General features: G+C 39.3%; 1 protein-coding gene across 9 annotated transcripts in view; it reads left to right on the top strand.

Annotated features, from left to right (window-relative positions):
• RC3H1 (ring finger and CCCH-type domains 1) overlaps positions 1-20941 on the top strand; it is a 65035-nt gene that overhangs the window by 12925 nt on the left and 31169 nt on the right. For all 9 annotated transcript variants that reach the window (XM_040610031.1, XM_040610036.1, XM_040610035.1 and 6 more), the window contains exons 2-4: positions 10620-10988; positions 18271-18391; positions 19718-19957. In XM_040610031.1, coding sequence (XP_040465965.1) covers positions 10758-10988; positions 18271-18391; positions 19718-19957 — 592 coding nt within the window. In that variant the 5' untranslated portion in view covers positions 10620-10757. The remainder of the gene's footprint in view (positions 1-10619; positions 10989-18270; positions 18392-19717; positions 19958-20941) is intronic.

Below are 20941 nucleotides of genomic sequence, written 5' to 3'. Positions count from 1 at the left end.
CGGAAGCTAATGTGGGAAGGAAAAGGATTTGGTTTTGACAGGCTTAGATCCCAGGTGTACACGGCACATGTTGGGTCTAGAGCTGGCACAAGAATACTTTCTGAGAAGCTGTTTCCTAACTTGCCCCACTGTAAGCCATGCACGAAATGGTACTGAAAATGCCAGATAGGTAAAACTTCATTATCCGTCTTCATTGGTGGTAGAATGAAAACTTAAGTCTGGATGTTTCAATCCTCGCAAGGGTAAGATGGTTAACCAATGTTAGCTTGTGATAAGCAATGCATTTGTCATCTGCTGTCTTAGGAGAAGAGATTCTGTTGCTGTGGCGTTACATTTCATCTGGAGTTAATACTGTAATCATATACTCTAATATATTATGTATATTATATATGATGTAATAATATACTGTAATAATAAAAATAATAAAAAGTTAATACTGCAGACAAGAGTTTGTAAGCTCCTAGGCCTTGTAGGTACTGGCTATGATTTGGTCTTTGTTTACAGCTTGGGTGTTTTCACGAATCTTTTAACAACTCTCTAGTTCTAGACAGGATGAGTGCAGCTAGCCGTAAGTTGTCTCTCTGGGAGACAGATGGAGAAAACCTTGATTAGCTTCTATCAGCAGCTCCGCAGTCTGCCTACCTCTGCTTTTTGGAAGTGGTTGTTACGACTGCAGTGTTGTGGTAAGCAGAACAGTATTTTGACAACTGTTTTCAAATGTGCATCTTTTTTCTGAAGTTGATGGTGCCATGCAGTTTTTTACTAACGTAGAAGTGATACCGCAAGATTGACTGAACAGATGCCTGAAGTAGAGGAGCTGAATTCTTGAAGCTGATATAGGTTAATAATTCTGTCTCAAAAATCATTGAAAGGAGGGTGTAACTGGGTATAGAATTATTATAAGGCTCAGGGAGTGAAAAAACTTTGTCATTGTGAACTCTGGCTATGGTGAAATGTATGTGCCAGCAAACTGCTCCATTGCCTTTTTAAATAACACCACAGTAGCCTAGAGATTTTTTTATATACCACATAGAATAAGAGAAGCTTTCTTGTGATTATAATGTGTTTAAAATTAAAAAACAGGCAGATGAGCAACTGCATTGGTAGTTTCACTTAAAAATTCATTTGTTGTTTTCACTACTTTTGGATGACTTTGTGCTTTTATTAAAAAGATCTTCTTGATGTTTAAGTGCAATCTTCCAAAACAAATTACTTTGAAGGTAAATAGAATAACTGAAACTTTATTAGAGTACTGTTATGTAAACAGTTGTTAACATGAAGCTGTTTGACATCTATTTTTTTAAAATGGGGGCAGCATCTACTAAGTGACAAGAAAAAGCACCTGTAAATCAAATAAATTAAAAGGGAGAGGGGGAAAAAAAGAAACGTTAAAGAGGAAATTCTGAGAGTAAGTTTTCAAATGGACACTTAAAATATTTGTTTTCTGAATACCTGTGGAGTTTTATGTAAAATAGGATTTTATGTTTTACACTTTGAATGACTCACTGAATTAGAAGCCTCTTCTTTCCTATGCTTGGCAGTAGCATTTATTTTCACTTAATGCTGCTCTTACAGTATATTTCAACACTTCCTTACTACTGCACCTGGAATTTTGGACATATGAGGTTTGTTTTTTTTAAATTACTAGGCACTTTGAAAACAAAAACACTTTTGGGAGGCTGAATAGTAATGCTAACCCTTGAACATAAGGGGAAGGAGGTGGGGGGGATGTTCAGACTGTTACTTGTTTCTTGCCTTGTAAGTCTATGAAAGAAATACTTTCAGTAATATTTTCACAGTACACTACAAAAAAAGCATGTGCATGCACACCGAAAGCACTCGACCAGTTTTGGTGATTTCTAGATGTATTTTTTTTTTTCTAGACAGAGTATTTGTATTGTAAAAGTTTGCTGGGGAGCAGGGGGTGAGTGACAATTATTAAAGGTGGTGTTGTAGGCTGGAGAGCTTTTTTTGAATAGTTTTTGACCAGCCAGTCTTTAATTCTCTCCTTCTGTCTCATTGTTTCTCATTGCCATGATAGTGTTACTGTAGGTGTAGTGTCATGGACATCAAAGCAGAATTGTAGCTGCTGAATCAAGCTGGGAGAGCAGCTCTTACTGGAGAGTGGGTGGCAAGAAACACTTTCTAATTTTTTAATTAGGTTGGGTTTTTATGCTTTCTCTTTCATTGAATTGTGCTGGATTTAATGAAATGATTCATGTCTACTTATCTCAGTCTAACAAATGATAAAGGCATTGCAGTGGCAACCAGATCTTCCCCTCCTTTCCTGAATTTACTTTTCATCTACCAAACACCTATAGTAGTAGTCAGGTAACTGTAGATTATTCCTGGATGGAAAAGAATGATTTGTGTTAGTGATGTTGACCTTTAATATGGTTTCTCATTAGCAGATGCCAATCTTATTACTGCTATGATACTTTTGATACTTCAGATCACTAAAAGGTTTATAGAAAAGTTTTGAGTCCTAACCCGCTGAAGCAAAGAAGCCTGTTCTTTCACCTGTGCGTGTACAGCTGAATGAAATTTTTTCAGTCTCCAGAATGCTAACTGCTTCCCATTGCTTTCTCTTCTTGAAATTTACGACTTAGATTTTTATTTTAGATGAGCTGTTTGCATGGCTGATTTGTTGCCCTGTTTCAGTTCAAATGACGTATTGGTTGTGTAATTGCTGTCCACCCACATTTCTGCCTACCCATGTTTATTAATAAAAATCTACGTTTAAAACTGCTAGCTTCAGCTGAGGAACAACTATGCAAAACTTTAGCTGGAATATCTCGGAAAGGAATGAGTAAAGAAGAGTAGTGACTAGCTGACACCAAGAAGTAATGCGTGGCTGTGACCTTGAGCCTGAAGACTTTTACAAACTTGTCCTGTTTATCTTTACTATAGCTTCTTTCATAAGCAATGGCACGCTCTAGCAAATCTGGAAGTTGTGGGGTTGGTTTGTTTTTTAAACCAACCAACCAAAACTTTTTGCAATATAGGGTCATGTATAAACTCTGAAAAACTGCCATAGGAGGGATTAGTCTTTCTGGATGAACAAACTTTAACCTGTTTTTTCTGGTCTTCCAATATGGATGGATAGGAAATTGCCCTCTCCAGTTTCCCCAATTACTTGGAAAAGGCCTCAGACTCTAAGTAATGTCAGAATATAATACTTCAGGGGGACATTAATTGCTTAATTATTAGCTCTAGTTTTCAAATTTGTAGTTGTTGAAATTCTTTTGGTTGAGTGTTCAGAAAGCAACTGTTCAAATGTATTGCTTCAGGGAAAAGCAGATAATTTGCTTGGCTCCTTGAGAGCACGATTGATAGCTCTTGAGTGTTTGACCAGTTGAACCACAGTCTCTTCTGAAAACCATTGAGGATATTTTAAGTGCTTTCTGCCTTTCTTCTGTTAATCTGTTTGGCTTTTCTTTGATTATGAATCCTGTTTTTTTCATTGTGTTAACAGTTATAGTCATTTGCCATTGACAAATGCAAGAACTTTTAATTTGAAATGAAAGGAACACATTCTAGACATGCTTGTCTGCTATTAACTCCCTAGACTTAATCATCTATGGTCTTGGGAGTCCTTATGATTGGTAGAAAAAATTTCTTGGGTAATAGATCATGAAACCATTTGCTATTAAGAATTGGTCACTTCCCCTTTTTTTTATAAATAAGCTGTAAGGGATGTATGATATCAGCCAGAAATGAAGTTAGTTATGTATATCTTCCCTGAAAATTTACTATTTGAGCCATGTGCAGGTTGTATGTGTTGGAGGGTATGACCAGGGAGGTTTAAGTGCCCTCTAACCAAGTGTTGTCTTTTAATGTTCATGTCCCTAATGGTGCAAGACTAGTGATGGAATGTTGAGTGGGAATAAAAGGTTAACAAAATGATGTATTAGGTTTCATTCCGTATTTATCCAGTGTTTCACGGGGGGCGAGGAATATTCAATAATTTTCCATTCTACATTAAGACATTAGCTCTTGCCTCACAGGATGTTGTGAAGCGTAAATCGTTGTAAATTGCTTTTAGATCCTCTGTTGGGGAGGTACTGTGGTAGACTTATGATGGTGGAGGTTTGTGTTTTGGGTGGGTTTATTTTTGTTTCTCTTGTGGTGTTACAAGCCAGGCAGGAAGCTTCAAATGAGGAATCATGTCTTGTCCTTAACTGGCCTCATTTTCCTAAGGTACTTTAGAGACTATGAAATAAGAGGCTTTTGCATGAAAGTAGGTAAACTTCTTCCTTTGTTTTCACTGGCAAAATAAAAATTACTGAGGATAAAAAGTAAACCTTGAATGTGATTTAACTGAGCTTCAGTGAGTTTCTGACAGAATTTTGATGGTGTTCATGATACAATATTTTTTTTTCCTTCCTCCTCTTTTTAAAGATATATAACATGGCCGCTGAAGCCCATCGGTGTTTATGTAGCTTTGAGGGAAGGGTAGGAGCCTGTGTTACACACAAACTTCCAGGATTTGCTGTTGGGTGGGAATTTCTGTTGTTACAGAGCTCTGTCTTCTGGGCAAGTGTGCATTGGTGTTGGGGAGCAGGCATGCGAGCAGGCATGCGCGGAGGAGGAATGAGGAAGTGAAGCACTTGCCATGGTGTGTAGGGCGAAGTTTCAGAGAGCAAACGAGAGGGGGGAAAAAATATCCAATCTATTGGAAATACTGTTCTGGGCTTATGGTATGTGTTGTTCATGGGGCTCCCTGAATGTGGAGGTAAGAAGCTTTTTCTTCTACCTACTATTCTCTGACCATGCATAGGCTTTCTTTCTCTTCTTTATTTTTCTTCAGAGTTTTTTTTCTGTGAGACTGGATTTGGAAAACACAGGTAGCATGATTTATCCTATTCTGTGAACCGTGAAGCTGGCAGTGTGGCGTGTTTGTGTGTGTGGCTTCAGCATGCCTTTTGAGAATAAAGTGGTGAGTCTTTATAAAACAACCCATTACTTCTGGCTAGTCAGGGTTTCCTATGGGTTGTCAGGTCAGTTTTCTCCTCAAATGAAGATCAGGACTTGTCTAAAAAGTATTAGGTCCTGCACTTCTCAGGGAAAGGAGAAAGATACTTAAGTGCTCTCAGAAGTGCTGTTTATTACATAGAGCACCCTGGAGCAGAAAACTGACTTGAATTTAAATAGGTCTTGTGAAGCACTGGTGAAAATCAGTGGTGTCTGACATTAGGCAAGTATGGAGGGGGTCCAGTTGTTGGTCAGGATTGCACTGTCAGTGCCTGCTAATCCTTATTAGTTAGGAGTTTTACTACTATCTGTTAATTTCGTTTAGGTTGTTGATTTATTTTTAATGTCGAGTGTCAGAGAGGCTTTGAAGTAGTTAATGTATTGCAGAACCACTCTCATAGGAGAAAAGTGCATCTTTGGCTAGGTTACTTTTTTTCTCAGAAACATGTACATTACTACCAAGGAGTAAGTCTTTAAAAGAGCTGAAAAAATTATATTGTCTGTCTTTATTAGATTAAAATATAGATTAGCCAAGAGCTGTATTTGCATGAGCAGAGCGGTTGGTGAGCCTCAGTTTGTTTTGGCAGTGAGGAGCTGTTACAGTGTAAAGCTTTGTGCTAAATAAGCTGACTTGTATGTTCCTTGTTAACTGTTACAGGAAGTTCTGCTCGTTTTATTTCTAAGTACGACAGCAAAAGTGAAACAGCTTCAGGACTAAAGTAAAAGACAGTAAAAATTACTATTATTCAGAATTTTGATCTTCATCTGTCAAGTGATGTCTGGTGATATTGCTTGGATAAGAAAAGCTTAGTGAAAGGCCATATAGAGATGTGTAAAAACACAGGAGCAGGTAATGCTGTTAGGAGCTGTGTATACTGAGCAGAAGCTGAGCAGAGGGTGCCCTGTAGGTGTGCTGAGTCACTCCTGTAACATGACTTACTCTGGACTGCTGCTGGGAATGATCAGTGCTAACTTGTGTGTGACAGTGGCACATGATACACGTGTGCTGGTACATGTTAGATCCAAATAACATATTGGTGAGGGGAGTCAGTATGTGCTTCGTACCTGTACTGAAGCAGTCGGAGACTGCGGTTAATGTAAAGGGAGTTGAATTTTAACTGAAAGCAGAAGAGTTTTTCTGTATGTCATCATCTGAAACTGGATGCCGGTGGATATTGGTACAAAGTGTTCTGCATTTTAAAAACTTGCAAAGCCTTCTAGTTACGTGTGGAAGGCTCTGGCCATCAGGGACATAACGCAGCTTGGACAGGAGACTGTGTTACCCCTCCGCGGTTAGTGCAGTAGAGTAAGGAATGTGATAAAGCGTTGAGCAGTTGTCCTGGTGATGTGTAGAATGATTCTCTCTTTCTCTGAAGCACTGGCAGGGTCACTGATCTGATTAGTGTGACATTTCCAGTCTGCCTTGAAGGTTGGAATTTCAAGGAATTTTTGAGGGTTGGGGGAGGACCCAGAAGAGAGGAGGAATTTTTCAGGTGTTTCTAGTACTGGCTAAAAAGAGTTTATGGAGGGCTAATCAGAAGGAGGAGACATGCATAGAGGTATCTTATATTATCAAACTTGGAAATAATGAAATAAATCTGACTGGTCCCAGTGTACTATTTGAGGTCTATGTCTTGGTGCATCTTCATTCTTAATTACAGCTTCTCGTCTTCCAACTTAGGTACTGTGGATGTGTCTTTTTAGTGTTTTTTCTTGGTTATTGGTATATCTTTGTTTTCCTCAATCATGCACAAAGAAATGTGTGTGTAATACAAAGTGTTGGAGGCTAACAGGTGTGAAAAACTTAGCAAATTGAGAGGGTGGGTTAAAAATGTCATAATAAGGGGAAGGGGATTTTATTTAAATGGGTATGTCTTTTATAAATGTTTGCATTCTTTGCATTTTGCTTGCATCTGGCATAATAGTGGAGAGAAACATTTAAAAAACCCATATACCACGAAAGTGTGAATATGCTTTCCCTACTTCTATATGTATAAGCAAGTGTCCTTTCTGTAGCGATGGTGGTTCCAATAGCTGTCTGTGATATTGAAACTGTCTTGTTTCCATCATTTTATTGCCATTTGTAATCTCTCTTGTTTAAAGTAGCTCTTAGAAGTTAAAGAATATTTTGTTTCTAGTTATTTCCAAGGTTGTAGCAAGTCACAAACCTTGCAAAAAGGCGCGCATCTTTCCCAGCTTCACTTCTTAGGCGTATAACCCATCTATACGCTTTGTGCCTGGGAGGGATTTGTATTGTATCTCAGTGCTTGACTCTGCTTCCTAGTCTGAAGATTGAAGATCCAGCGTGAAAATGGGACTGCGTGTGTGGAAAGCTGTGGCAGCAGCAGTACTTGGCTTGGTGCCAGCCTGTGTGTGTGCAGCTCATTGAACCCTCAGTCCCTGTAATGCCATTCCTGTCTTAAGTGGGACTGGAGGAATTCCACAGTTCTGTGCTGATCTGCTTGGGAGATTTGTTAGCAGAGTAGGGTTTGTTGCTCCAACAGCTATTCTTTTTTCCTGTAGGGAAAAGGTTGGCTGGATCAAGCCAGTTAGCCATCTGTTCCAGCAGTTAGACTGTGCTGAAATGGATGATTTCCTGAGGTTTCTCCCAGACTTACTTTCTATTGTCAGTGTTATCTGTGGCCTTCCTCTGGCATTCAGGCATCAGTACGTGTCCACAGGTGCTGCAGAATTTGTTGAAACAAGGAGTAGGAGAGATGTTTATCATGGGTAAGGGGGAACTGTCACCCACTGTTGAAATGTGCCTCTAATGATTACATGCCTGCTGCCAGGGCTGTGGGTTTTCCATTCACACATGATGTGCCCTTCTATTTTGGCAGTTTGGTGCCAGGCTTGGGCTCATTAGAACCCTTCAGAGAGTTGTGCTTGTATGTAAGCTTTTCTTCCATTCTCTAGCCTTTTGAGACCTGCCTTGATAAGGGATCAGGGATGCCACTAATTACTCCTTCCCTTCCCAGACTTCCCAAACTTTTCTTTCAACTGTTGAGACTGTAAATAAATATTACCTGTTTCATTATGCCAGTTATCTGGAGTGGACAGAGGTACAGGTGGGAACATGTCTGTTTTGTTTTGTTTTTTAGTGAGTTAACTCATGTTAAAGTTGTGTTCAACTCCTTTTTTCCAGTTCAGAGCCTGGGATGGTGGGATCTCCATGTCCACATCTACTTTCTAGTGTCGATAGTATAGCTTCATGTTAGCTACTGGTTTTAGATTTCCTCAAGTAGTAAGAAACTGCTCTTTAATGCCAGGTTAATAATCAGTGTTTCAAATGGAGTGTTCAAATGGTTTCTGAATTGCAGATGATCTGGGAAACTGTTCATAGATATTTTAATACCAGCGTGGTAGGAAGGAAGCAATATGATTCAGCTCTTAAATTTTGAACCTCAAGTGGTATTTCATAGCACAACAATATGTACACTGGAATTTACCAAGCTGTGTACTGCTTTTGGCAGAAGGATTTCTATGGAGTTTAAAGGCAATGTCTATTATGGTTTTGTTTTACAAAGAATGATACTAGCTGGAATAGGTACCAAGGTTTACTTTAAAATATATAAAGGGAGGCAGGGAAGGCTTGCAAATAAACATCCTGGATGGTTTAGGAAGTTAGCTCAAGTCAAGTAACTTACCAAGTATGTTTTCGTTTGGGTTATGATGATACAGTAGCAATTTGACTGCCTGCTGACAAGATGAAAAAAAAATACTGATTTTTCTATTAAAGAGGTGATTTGTGACAGAGTGGGAGCCCAGAACAACTTTGGCAGATCTTCGGTGGTGGTGGGGTTAACCACAGGCAGTGCCTCTGCCTCAGCACCGCTCTGGCTGGGTGGTATTGATTTCTTATTGATTCCTTGTTGGCTGGTAAACAGTGGCTGTGGGGTATTGTACCTATTCTTTTGAAGACAGAAGTAATTGTTTTCATTAGCTTTAGAACTAAACTTTAACGTTTTCTTGATGAAACATGATTAAAAGCTCAACTAGTAGCTCCTCATTGTGTGCCTTAGCAAAATGATGCTAACCCTGAACAGCATTGCACTAAATTCTGGAACAAAAGCCTGAGGCTTTTCAGAGTCTCTCTGTTTTAGCATCAGATTTTTGTTGCTGTCTTAAAATGCTTTGATTCTGAATTGCACAAGTCCTAACTTGAAGTTTCTCTTTGCCTTTACTTGGAATTGAGATTTTAATTTTGAGGTTGTTCTTTAAGCTAAGATTTGATAAAAGGTTGCTGTTTTGCTTATAGAAGAACTTTCTATCTGAACATAATTAGCAAGCAAGCGCACACTCCTTGGTATGAAACCAAAGCCCTGGTGTGTGGGAAAGAAACTTAATGTATCTGGGCAATTGGGGTGGTTTGGTTTTTTGTTGCTTTGCTGCTTGATTTAGAAAAATGTGTTCGGTAGTAAGCCTATGTGACTTGCACTGGTTTTGTGCAAACTTGCCTGGCTTTCTATCACCAGTGATCAGAATATTTTTTTTATTACCAATTTTTCTTTTGATAATGGTACTTTTCATATCGCTTCATCTGTCTAGTCCTCTATATTTCTCCTCACATGTGGAGTTCTGCTTTTATTTACTTTTCTTTGTCTCAAAGGGATGTCTTGCCTTCCTTTCCCTTATAATTAGTAACATCTGATTTTCTTAGCATTTTGGTTCAAAAGTGCCATGAATAAAGATCTCCCAGGTTCTCCTCTATTGTGTTTCAGTGTAATTTCTCAGTGTATTAAAGATGTTACTTTCACTGTCAGTATAATCTCTAGATAGGCAATGAATGCTATAAACCAGTGTTAGAAAAGGGTCCTTGAGAAACAGTTGTCACTCTTCCAGTCAAAAACAACTTCTAGAAACTTTCTTCCTTCTTTTGAAGGACAGAGCTGCTTGGTGGGCAGACTGAGAGCAAGCTACCAATGCTCAATTACACCCAGTAATGCATGGAGATTCCCAGGGTAATGCAGACGTGACTGTATAAGTCCACGTGGTACTGGGCAGCTCTGTACAGATCTGTTTGTGTGAAGATGCTGTAGTAGCAGTACTGAGTATTACCTAGCAATGTGTGTGAGCAGTATTGCATGCAGGTAGTGTCTGAGACTACTCCGAGCCATTCATCCAGTTCTTGGGGCTGTTTCTGCAGGGTTGTGTGCCAGTTCAGAGCCCACTGAACTCAGAAGAAAGTTTGCTTGTGATGGAGGTTTTGGATGAAGCCTTGTCTAAGCAAAAATATGTAAAGCTCACAATTAAATACAGTAAAAAGTGGTTTTAATGTAATAAGCACAACAGTCCTTCAAAAATTGCCTTTTTTATTCAAATCTAGTTGATGTTAATTGGCTCATTTGTAAAGAAAAAAAAAGAACATAAAACCTAAAAGCTAATTTGTCTTATAACTTCAGTGAGATAATTATCTATCTTGGGTTTTTTTTTCTTAAGCTGCATAACAGCAGAAATGGTTTTAAGTGGCTTTTCCAATGCTAGAGACTAGCTGGAATTAAATCAAGTCATGACTCAGTCCTCTGATACCAGTACTGTACTCCTAGTTCAGCTGTACCTTTACAAGTGATGTTTACCTAGCATAAAAGATTTCACATGCCTGTGCCAACAGAGAATGCTAATTTTCTGTTTCTGCTTTCTTACAGGTTATGTTTCACACTATGTGCTGACTGTCTGTACTTACAGAAGATATTTAAAAACAAACAGACTTCTTTTTTCAAAGATTTTGATTCCAGTGGAATCTGTGCTTTAGATTTTTGTCTTGTCAGTTAACTCCTGAAGCAATGCCTGTACAAGCTCCACAATGGACGGATTTTCTCTCCTGCCCGATTTGCACACAGACTTTCGACGAAACAATCCGGAAGCCCATCAGCTTGGGTTGTGGCCACACTGTCTGCAAGATGTGCCTCAACAAGCTCCACCGTAAGGCATGCCCTTTTGACCAGACCACTATCAATACAGACATTGAACTCCTTCCTGTGAATTCAGCCTTGCTGCAACTAGTGGGTGCTCAGGTATCAGTGCTTTTTTTTTTAAAAAAAAATCTGTTTCTACATTGTTTTCCATCTTTCTTTTGGGAGGACAACTCATAAATAAAGAATAATGACTCTGTTAACAGTATGTAGAGTAGACATCTACCTTTTTGTAGACTGATGAATACAGGTTTTAGACCTTAGGCATGCTGTAGTAAAGGTGCCCTGAACAACTGTTCAAATTTTGATTCTGCTGGTAGCTGACTGATTTTGTGTTCATCTAATTCAGTGTAACTCTGAGCTACCACCAGAACACGTTGGTTCTGTTTGCTTCCTCCTTCCCTAGCCATTCTTTGCTGAAAGGATGAACTGGAATCGGTGAGCTTAACTGGTGGGAAGCCATTCTTCTGTGGTGGTTTACTTGCTTTACCATGTTCACCCTACAGGCTTGTGATCAAAAGCCAGGAGGGGAGAGTAAGAGAAGTGAATCAGACCCCTCTGGTAGCAGCCTTTATACTGCTTTATGTTTAATTTGAAACTGCTCTGGAAATATAACTTTCTGAGCTGGTATATTAACCTAAACCTGTATAGGTGAATGGGGGGAGCCTGCCTGAACTCCCCTTTGTGGTGGAAAGGGTACTTGTAAGGTCAGCTGCGCTGCTGATCTGATGGAGGTGAGTACTCCCGTGGCACTGGTACTGACAGCAGCAGCCTGAGAAAAAGGGCAAGGATGTGTGGAAAGAAGCATTGTCCTGTTCAGTTGCAACACAGACTTAAATTGACATAAACTTGGCATGGTTAGATCCTGTGACCCATACCTCCCAGGAGTGGAAAGGATTGTGGACTTGGGGAGAGCAGGGACAATGTTGTGTAAATTACAGATGAGGGACAAAAATGTAGATGGGATGCAGTTATCATAGAGGGATTATTGTTTTGTTCTGCTTCTGTGTCTGGGTTCAGCAGAGTTAGAGGCAGCAAAATTCAAGAAGATCCATAGTTCAGGGAAAATGGAAGAGCTGTGGTGTGGAGGAAAGAAAGATGCTCTTACAATGCTTTTTATTAGGCACTGGGACCTAGAGATCTAGACGTGCTTTTGCCACTTCTCTTTTCATTTGATTTATCAAGTAATACAGCTAATTTGTTCTGTTGTGGTGTATGGCATAGAAGTTATTTCAGAAGCTTTAAATTTTAATTCTGTTTCTGGTTGTGCCAAGTGACTCATCCTGCTCTGCAGGAGAAGGTGATGAGACTGTGTGCTTCCATTTCTGTGATATACGTATGCTGCCATCTTTGAAGAGCTTCCAAACAGTGTGAAATCTGTGGGTGATGCCATAAATAAATAAATGCTGTAATTCTTTATCTTCCTTATATCTTCTTCCTTCCTCTCTGGAGTTTCTAGAAAAGTTCCAGCTGTATCCAAATGTCCACACTTACGATAAATGCCTTTTCCTCTTGCATTTTTTTGGTTGTTCTGTGTGCATTTGTTAAGTTTTGTGAGAAGCTATGTGATAGCTTTTAACTTGAACTTGGTCTGAATTAAAATTTCCATAAAAACAAGATCTTCTGAAATACGATGAAAAATCACCCTGCCTCTGTCACAGGTAATTGAGAACTTTATTCTGGTTTTGCTAGTTAGCCAGCCAGTTCCCTTATGCATATGTGTGAGGTATGAAGAAGGAGGAGTGGCTTTATGGTGGTGTTGTATTTGTCTTGAGACTGCTCTGAACTCTAGGTTCCAACTTTGAATTAATGATGCTATTTTTGTGATCATTTTTATATCTTAAATTTTTATGTGATCATGAGTCATAAGATTTTTTTGGTGACCTTAAAAAGCTGGAAATATCACCAAAAGAAACAGTATTCCCTTCGCTCTCATTTGCTGCTTGTTCCTGCATGATCCTTACGGGTCGCTTCCAGCTTGAGATCTTCTATGATTCTACATGTGCTGCTTGCTGCATTCTGTTACCTAAACAATAATGGGTCATCTTAGCTGAGTTTTTATTACTGATGAACTTTCCCCTTAAGAGACATTTGCACTACCTCCCCCCCAGCTCCTAATTTCAATGAGGATGTGAATGAAATCAGTGTTCAGTGTAACTCACCCTCCCTTTCCCTTCCTGGCACCTGTGGAGTACTAGAAAACAAGTACACTATTTTCAGTGAAGGAACAGGGAAACATTTGCTGTTTTCCACTAGTATCTCTAAGGCCATTTAAAAAATACTTTCACAGAAAAAGGCTTGGGGTGGGGGGTGTGTACTTTAGAGAAACTACAGTGATTTTTTAACTCTGTCCCATTAAGAAGGTGGGCTCTTTGGTACATGTCAATGAAAATGATCTGTGAGCAGCAAGCTGGTTTATGAAGCATGAGTAGTATCATAAATTTTCATGAAACTAAGTCCATTTTCTTGTTCTTCTACTTGGTTTAGTGTCAGGAGGGTGTATGCGTTGTTAATGTCCTCTAATCTCTCAAACAACCCCCTGTACACCTTAAGCTGAGTCCATGGAGACATGTAATACTTTATTTTTAAATGATAAATTCCAAAGTACAGGTTTCCTTTTAGAGTGAAATACAATACAACACAATGAAAGCTTTTATCTGGGGGGCAAAAGAACAGTTTGTTCTTTTCCCTGTGGGGAGGCTTCTGAGAAGTTCACACATTTATAAGTGTTAAGTGCTTTTTTGCTGGAGGCAGAGGAGGGAACCAGGCAGTTTGAAGACGCAAATCTATTCTGTCATGACTGGCAGCAATGATAGGATTCCAGGGCAAGTCACATTGCTTGGCTTTTGCACAGGCACAACGGGTGAAATGAGCAGAACTGTACTTCTGGGGAAAATGTGCTAAATTTGTCACACAGTCACCCGAGAAAGCAGTAACCTATTTCTCAGACAATAGCGTTTGCTTGCTCTCTCTGTAGGTTTTGTCACTTTAATGGTGAAAAGAGTTGGTTTCTTTCTTGAATTATAGGCTGTTTCTCGGTTTTGCCTTTCCCCACCCCTTTGCAAAAATGAAACCTGTTGCTCAGGTTATAGCCACCCTTGATGTGAAAATTAACTGTTGCAGACACACAAATTCCTGCTGCCCCACTGTAGCATGGCACACATCAACAGTGGTTACAGGGCCTGTTCTGGAAGGCAGTGGTCAGGCAATTCAGCCCACATATAGATAAGTTCAGCCATATAAGATGAGGGTTGAGGGGCAGAAGGGATTGTAAGGGAAAGATGAGAATTACTCCTGGGAGAGCTGGAAATAGCTGAGTGCCTAAGCAGGAGCTAAGCATATTGTGAGGAAAGGGAGAGGCACAGTGGCTGCCTTAAACACAAATTAAGGAAGGCGTTCATGGGATACCTTGCTTTTTAAACTTCTTGGGTAAAGAAATCCCTTAAGCCAGTTTCTATGGGAATGAGGGTTTGAGTTTTAACTATTCAAGCATCCACATAGTACTCGCTATATGCACCTATTTTAAACATTCCCCAGGCCAGTGTTTTGAAGCTGCAGAATCATGGATCTGTCATCTAAGCTCTTCCCTCCTGTTTTTTTAACACATGAAACAGCAGTGTGCACGTTCCAAACAGATGACATTAAGTGGCAAAAATTGAGTTGATTTAATTTCTTTCATAGTCTCCTGCTGGATGTGATAAATAAAATTCTAGGCATTAGGCAATGGGGTCATGCATATGACAAGAGAACAGGTGAGTGATCTTAACAGCCCTTTCAAAAGTGGAAGATTACGATCGCAGAGATATTAGTGTTACATTTCAATAATATTTTTATTGTTATCTCTGGTGAAATGAGGTACCTCAAAAGAAGATTTATCTGTGAAGTAGTTGTCCTTAGTGTGAACTCTTGAGGAACTGAAGACAGTAGGCTTTGGTTTTGTTTTGGGTTTGTTTTTTTTTTTTTTTTGGCAGGAAGCGAATCATCCATTCACAGGGGGGTGGTATATTGAGGGAAGGAGTTTTCAGACCCAACAAGAAGGCGTTTGGTCTTTTTAACATGTTCTCATACTGTGCAATTAGATGTCTAATGGTAATTAGCAACAACTCAAGCTGACATCTTTCATCAAATTACGCTTAAATGACCAACTCAAAATCACTGCCTGGTATGAGATGATGCTTTAGCATTCTTTTCCGGTCCCCTTCCTCATGCCGTCATAACCTGCCTCTTCCCACAGCCACAAGTAGTCATGCTGATGGGCAGCATTCCACTACCAAGATACTTGCAGTCATTGCCAAGGCAAATGCATGCAGAATTATCACAAATTTAAAGTAATTAAACAGCTGAGATTGTTTTTCCTGTCTTGTTCTAGTCCCCCTTGGGAGGTGTTTATTATATTATGTAAATATATTTGCACTGAAAAGTGTGATAAGGGTGTGGTGTCTGGAAGAGTGGAATATTGAGTGAGGATGAAAATAATGAACTTGCTCTGCAGGGCATCTGTTTTGAGACTCTCAAGGGGTGTTGTAACATAAGTGACTATAGGGTCCTGCACGGTATTGAAAGGCTATTTTGTGAAGGGGAAGCAAAAATGTTTTAGAGTTATTTCTCAGTTGTCCGTCAGCAATTCCATGATAAGAGCCAAAATTAATGTACAGATCTCCCGTGACTTTTATGAATCATGTGTTTACCATTTTTCTCTTGGTAGATACCATTGTTATAATCATTCTAGCCTTAAAATATTTAAAATGTCTTAGAAGTGCATATAAGAGAAGCAGCAAAAGGGCAGATTACTTGGAAGTTTTGCTGTGTGTTGCATTGCATGAGTGAAGATGGAAGTGTGTGTGAGGTGAAATATATTCTCTTCCCCTGAAAATGGGTGAAACTTAAAAATAATCATCTTGTTTTACTGTTTAGTTACTACGCTGGCTCCAGCTTGGGATGAAAGTTAAACTGTAATCTTTCAGCCTCGTTTTGCAAACAGTACAGTTGTGCAAGACATTTAGATTTTTACACTGAAGCTTCACTTGCAAAGAGAAGAAATGGGAATGATATGCAGATAGTGTTGAACAGCTTGATTAAGTCTTGGAAGCTTTTCTATGCCAGCTTTTTCCTGGGGCAGGGGGGAGCTTTCTGTTAGCTGCCTAGACAGCCCTTGTGCCTTGCTGATGGAGTTAGTGTTGCGTATGGCATTCCAAACTGCTGCAGTGAATGTATGCTAAACCTACCTTAACAAGATGGAAATCCAGGGCTGAACACAGCTTCCTGTCCCATGTCTGTTCCAAACCTCCTTTGTCTGCTGCGTGTTGTGACACTGTGGTTGTATTTCAAGTTGTTGCCAGTGCCAGATTGAATGCTTGCAGGAGTAAATAGGAATTTGCACAAAATACATTACAGCAGTAAATAGGGCACACAGACTGTGTAGTCTCTGTCTCGGCACAAATGCATGAGATGTGTGTTGTTTGATCAATAAGCCAGTTCTGCTTGTATAACTTCCCAGACAGAGGCAGACTGCTAAAATCGCAGTGGCTTTGAAAAGGAGGTGGAGTATTTGGTGTGTTCTGTTAACATGAAAGCAAATATTGAAGGTGTTAATATTTGTTTCCCAAATCCTGAGAAACCAGTCCAGCTGAGGCTGTTGCTGTTGCAACAGTTACAACTGACCACTGTAACATATAGTTGCAAAATTGCCTGTAAGCTTTCCTGCTTACAGACAAAAAAAAAACCACCCCAAAGAAAGACAACCCTATTATCGAAATTAAAACAAAACAACAAAAAAAAACCACCCCACAGAACTTCAGATGTTAACTGCAGTCTGTGAAAAGCATCCAGGCTAACCTTGCTGTCTTGGTGTGATAAAACATGGGTTTGGTTTTTCCTTTAATAGGGATAAAAGGGGCGTTGTCTGATCCAGGCTATCTTGATTATGTCAGTTTTGAGGTGGCATCAACTCTCTTAATTGCAGCCGATATGTATACTCAGAGACTTTTTTGTCACCTGCTGTAAAAGCCAGTGTGATCCAGCTAGTAACTTTTTATTCGGCCATGTGTATCAAATAAGCAACTTAGCATGCGTAGTTGTATAAACCTGTAGGAGAAGTATGATCTCATTGATTACTTCCTATTAAAATTTACTATTTTCTATTAAAATTGATAGGAAAGCTCCTGTCTGCTTTGGTGACAACAGTATGTGTGTGTGTAGATATATATCTATTTAGATATGTTCAGTGCTTTTATTTGCTGCTGCCATCATAATGCTACTCTCTACATGGCTGAGTTGCATGTGAAGGTTAGCGGGTTTGTAGCTGTCTTTAACTCAAGCATTAAAGGCTTGTGCTCTTACACTGAGGGCCTGAGTTGTTCCCTGTAAGCAGAGATTAGCGTGAGATTAGTGTGCTATTACCAGTGGGATAGTGATTGACTTAGAAATAGTCTAAGTCTGAGATCTATTTGCACTTCAATAGCATAACGAAAAAAGTGCTTGTGTTTAGTCTTCTGAGAAATTCCTGTTCCCTATACTATCACATAGATAACTGATTGCTGAATGGTGATGTTGAGAAACATTAGTACAGTCGTATACTGCACTCTCAAATTTGTTTAAAGCTTTAAGAGTTTACCTGGAGGAAAACAAAACTAAAATTATAACTTGGGGGGAGGGGTGGTCCAACATACCTTTGAAAAATCCTAATTTCTGCTGAATGCCTGGATGAAAGAATAAATGCCACGACCAAAAAAAGCCCCACACACATATACCCCAAGGATGTAAGTGGCCTGTGGTGTCAGATAAATACTTGCAGGGTGTGTTCATATGCACTGTGTAACATAACTTGGTCTTGCTGCTTGATAATTGAGTCTAGTTAGAATACGTTCCAAGGGTGTCTTAGAATATCTACTGCTAAGTCTTTCTTCCCACAAATCCAAATAACTCCAGTCACGTATCCCTGGATGATTTTAGAGCTGTGAGGCCCTAAATATGAATCTCTGCTACCTGCAAACCAGGGTTTGTCTTATTTGATTGCCAGCCAGCCAGCTTTGGAAATGTCTCGATATGTGTGTTATTTCAGCCAGAGTTTTGCAGTTACAAGTAGCAGCATGTTATCATGTAATACTTTGTCACAGAATAAACACTTCTGCTTCTCGTTCCTGTTAGCCACTAAATAAAACAAGTCTGCTAAACATAAATTCTTTACGTTATTTTTTTTTAACACTGTTGGTTTTTTTTTTAATGTTGTTTGTTCATTAAACAAGCTGGAAAAATGCTTACTAATATAGAAAGAAACCCAAAGGGGAGGAAAACAGGAAATGCTTGATATTAACAAGTGTTTGTAAGCATGGCTGCCATTTATTTGTGTATATTCATTGTAGATGTACATGTCATCTCTTTTCAGGTTCCTGAGCAGCAGCCAATTACTTTATGTAGTGGAGCTGAAGATACCAAGCATTATGAGGAGGGCAAAAAATGTGTGGAAGAGTTGGCGTTGTACCTCAAACCACTCAGCAGCGCGAGAGGTAGTTCCTGCATTGTTTCCTTTGAAAATGAAAGCTAGAAACAAATAAGAGGCAAAACTAACTATCCAAATGATTAGTTAGCTTGTTTGAAAAATAGATATAAATCTAGTTTAAAAAACAAAATGAAACAAATTTCCTAAGTATTAAGGTTATGTCTTCACAGCAGCGGTGGTGGGGGGCAGTGGAATCTAAAGGCATTTTGTTAAAACTGATACTGAGAAAAGGCTGTGGTATTTGGCCATGGTATAATAAGTTGAACCAAACTGTAACTTGGGTTGACTTCTGCAGAATAAGTACAAATAGATAATTCTGCTTTTTTTTTTTTTAAGTTATGCTTTGCTTTGAGAACTGTAGTAACACAGCTTGTTTGTGGAGGAGGAATAAATGAAATGAGAAAGTTACTGCATATGGGGTATATAAGAGAAATAAGTAATAGTCTGTTTATACAAGATCTTGCACAAGAGCTGAGTCTGAGTAATTCTAATTTAGCTAAACTGCACTGGGGTCAAGAGTATGGATTTTATCTGTATTACATATGGTGGACTCGGGAAGAATCTGTCAACTTAAGTAGTAGAGATGAGCATCATGGGCATTATTGAATTTTTTACAAAATGCTGTCTCAGGCTTTTCCAGCTAGTGCAGTGTGATAGCAACACCACTCTGAGTAGCAGTGGCCCAATGAATAAGCTTGGGTGCTGTAGAACAAACTCAGTATGGCAGCCATATGTCCCGCAAGTCACTTGTTCCTTTAACCTGCTTTATGTGGCTCCCAGCGCATCTGTGAATTGCAGGTTTTGCACATAAATAAATATCAGCCAAGCAGTTTTGAAATTAGGTGTAAGTTTGTTTGGCTAGGCCAAAGCAGTGAAGATACTAGATCCAGATAAGAAGCTAAATGTCTGGTGAAAACAGACAGACATCAAAGGCGGCAGTGATCCCTGAAGCCCATGAATAAGGGAACTGCATGATGATTTTACCTTTGAGGAGACACCTGGGAATCTGTATGGGAAGGTGCAGGACAGATTACCAACACAAGAAGAGAATTCATTAAAGGTTCCACCTTCTTAGAGAGCCAAAAGAGTCAATCGCACTACTTAAAACCTGTGGGAAAGCTGACTCCCAGGAACTGTTTGCTTTTAATGCCAAGTAAAGTAAACTGACAAAAATGAACTTCTGATATGCCTTCTCTAGTGTTCTGTTTAACTAAGTGGACATCAGGACAGCTAGGTTTACACTTCTGCAGTACAGTGGTTGAAGGCTGACAGAAGAAGAGGAGATGATACGAGGTAGTTTATTTTTTTTTTTCTGCTTCACTTTGTTTTGGAGGTGTGGGTCTTAACAGTACTACTCAGAGCGTGCTAAGTCGTCCCATGCAACGGAAACTTGTGACATTAGTTCATTGCCAGCTGGTGGAGGAAGAAGGGCGGATCAGAGCCATGCGTGCAGCACGGTCACTTGGTGAAAGAACAGTCACAGAGCTCATTCTTCAGCATCAAAATCCTCAGCAGCTCTCCTCCAACCTCTGGGCTGCAGTGAGAGCCAGGGGGTGCCAATTCCTTGGACCAGGTAGGTAACATCACAGTACTACTTCTATACTAGAAGCAACTGAGAAATGAGGATTGATAAATGGGTGTCAGATTGCCTGAGTGATTTTTATTATTATTTTTTAATTAGGCAGTGGATTAATTTCTTAATAGTAAGTCTTCAGAACTAATGATACATCTATTGGGCTGCTGTCACAGATTTTCTCGCATTTTTAGTGCTTTTGCAAGTCTTCTATAAAATTCAGAATAATGTGTGTCCTTTTGTTCTTGTGATAAGTTCAAATGGAAGTAGTTCATCACTTGCTACACTCTGAAGACCCTTGTGGAAAAAAATTATGTTACTAGAAGTGACTGGACATAGCTGCTTTTCCTTCTCTTTGGTAACAAACAAAACTCCCCACAACTGTTTTGTATGTTACGTTTGGGGGTGTGTGTATGCATTTTTAAAAAGTATTTAATTAAATTCCTTTTCATAGAATTCTTAAGCAATTAATTTTGCTTAAATTATTGAAGTTTTGTTACTGAAAATGTAGACTTAACTTGTTGAAGACCAGCAGAAAGAATGCCTTGAAATAGGAAGCCAGTTTCTTAAAGAAAAAAATGAAGAAGCTTTCCCCCACTGAACCAAACTATGGAAGAGTAACTTTGGGATGCTAACTTTTGAACTACTGTGGGGAAGAGAGGCTTGTTAAATGGCAAAATATGTGGTGCTACAGCACCTGATTTATTTGTGTGGACATCAGTTCTCTTTTACCTGTGTGGGAACCAACCTTGCACTCAGCCTGTCAGCTTTTTCTGCTGGGATAGATGTGGGATGTAGATAGTACACTTTGAAAACTTGCTAATAATCAAGAGGGACATAGAGACAGGAACAAAGAAGTCTTCCTATCATCTGAAACCCAAAATAGAACTACTACTAATAATAATAATTTAAGTCTTATTTCCCCAGGCACAGTCTAGGACTCTGAAGATGTGCCTTTCCTCTTTTCCCTCCCTTCTTGCTGAG

The sequence above is a fragment of the Falco naumanni genome, chromosome 11 (genome assembly GCF_017639655.2).
Source record: "Falco naumanni isolate bFalNau1 chromosome 11, bFalNau1.pat, whole genome shotgun sequence".
NCBI lineage: Eukaryota > Metazoa > Chordata > Aves > Falconiformes > Falconidae > Falco > Falco naumanni.
Note: the sequence above shows the minus strand (reverse complement) of the source record. Positions and strands in the feature narration are given on the sequence as shown.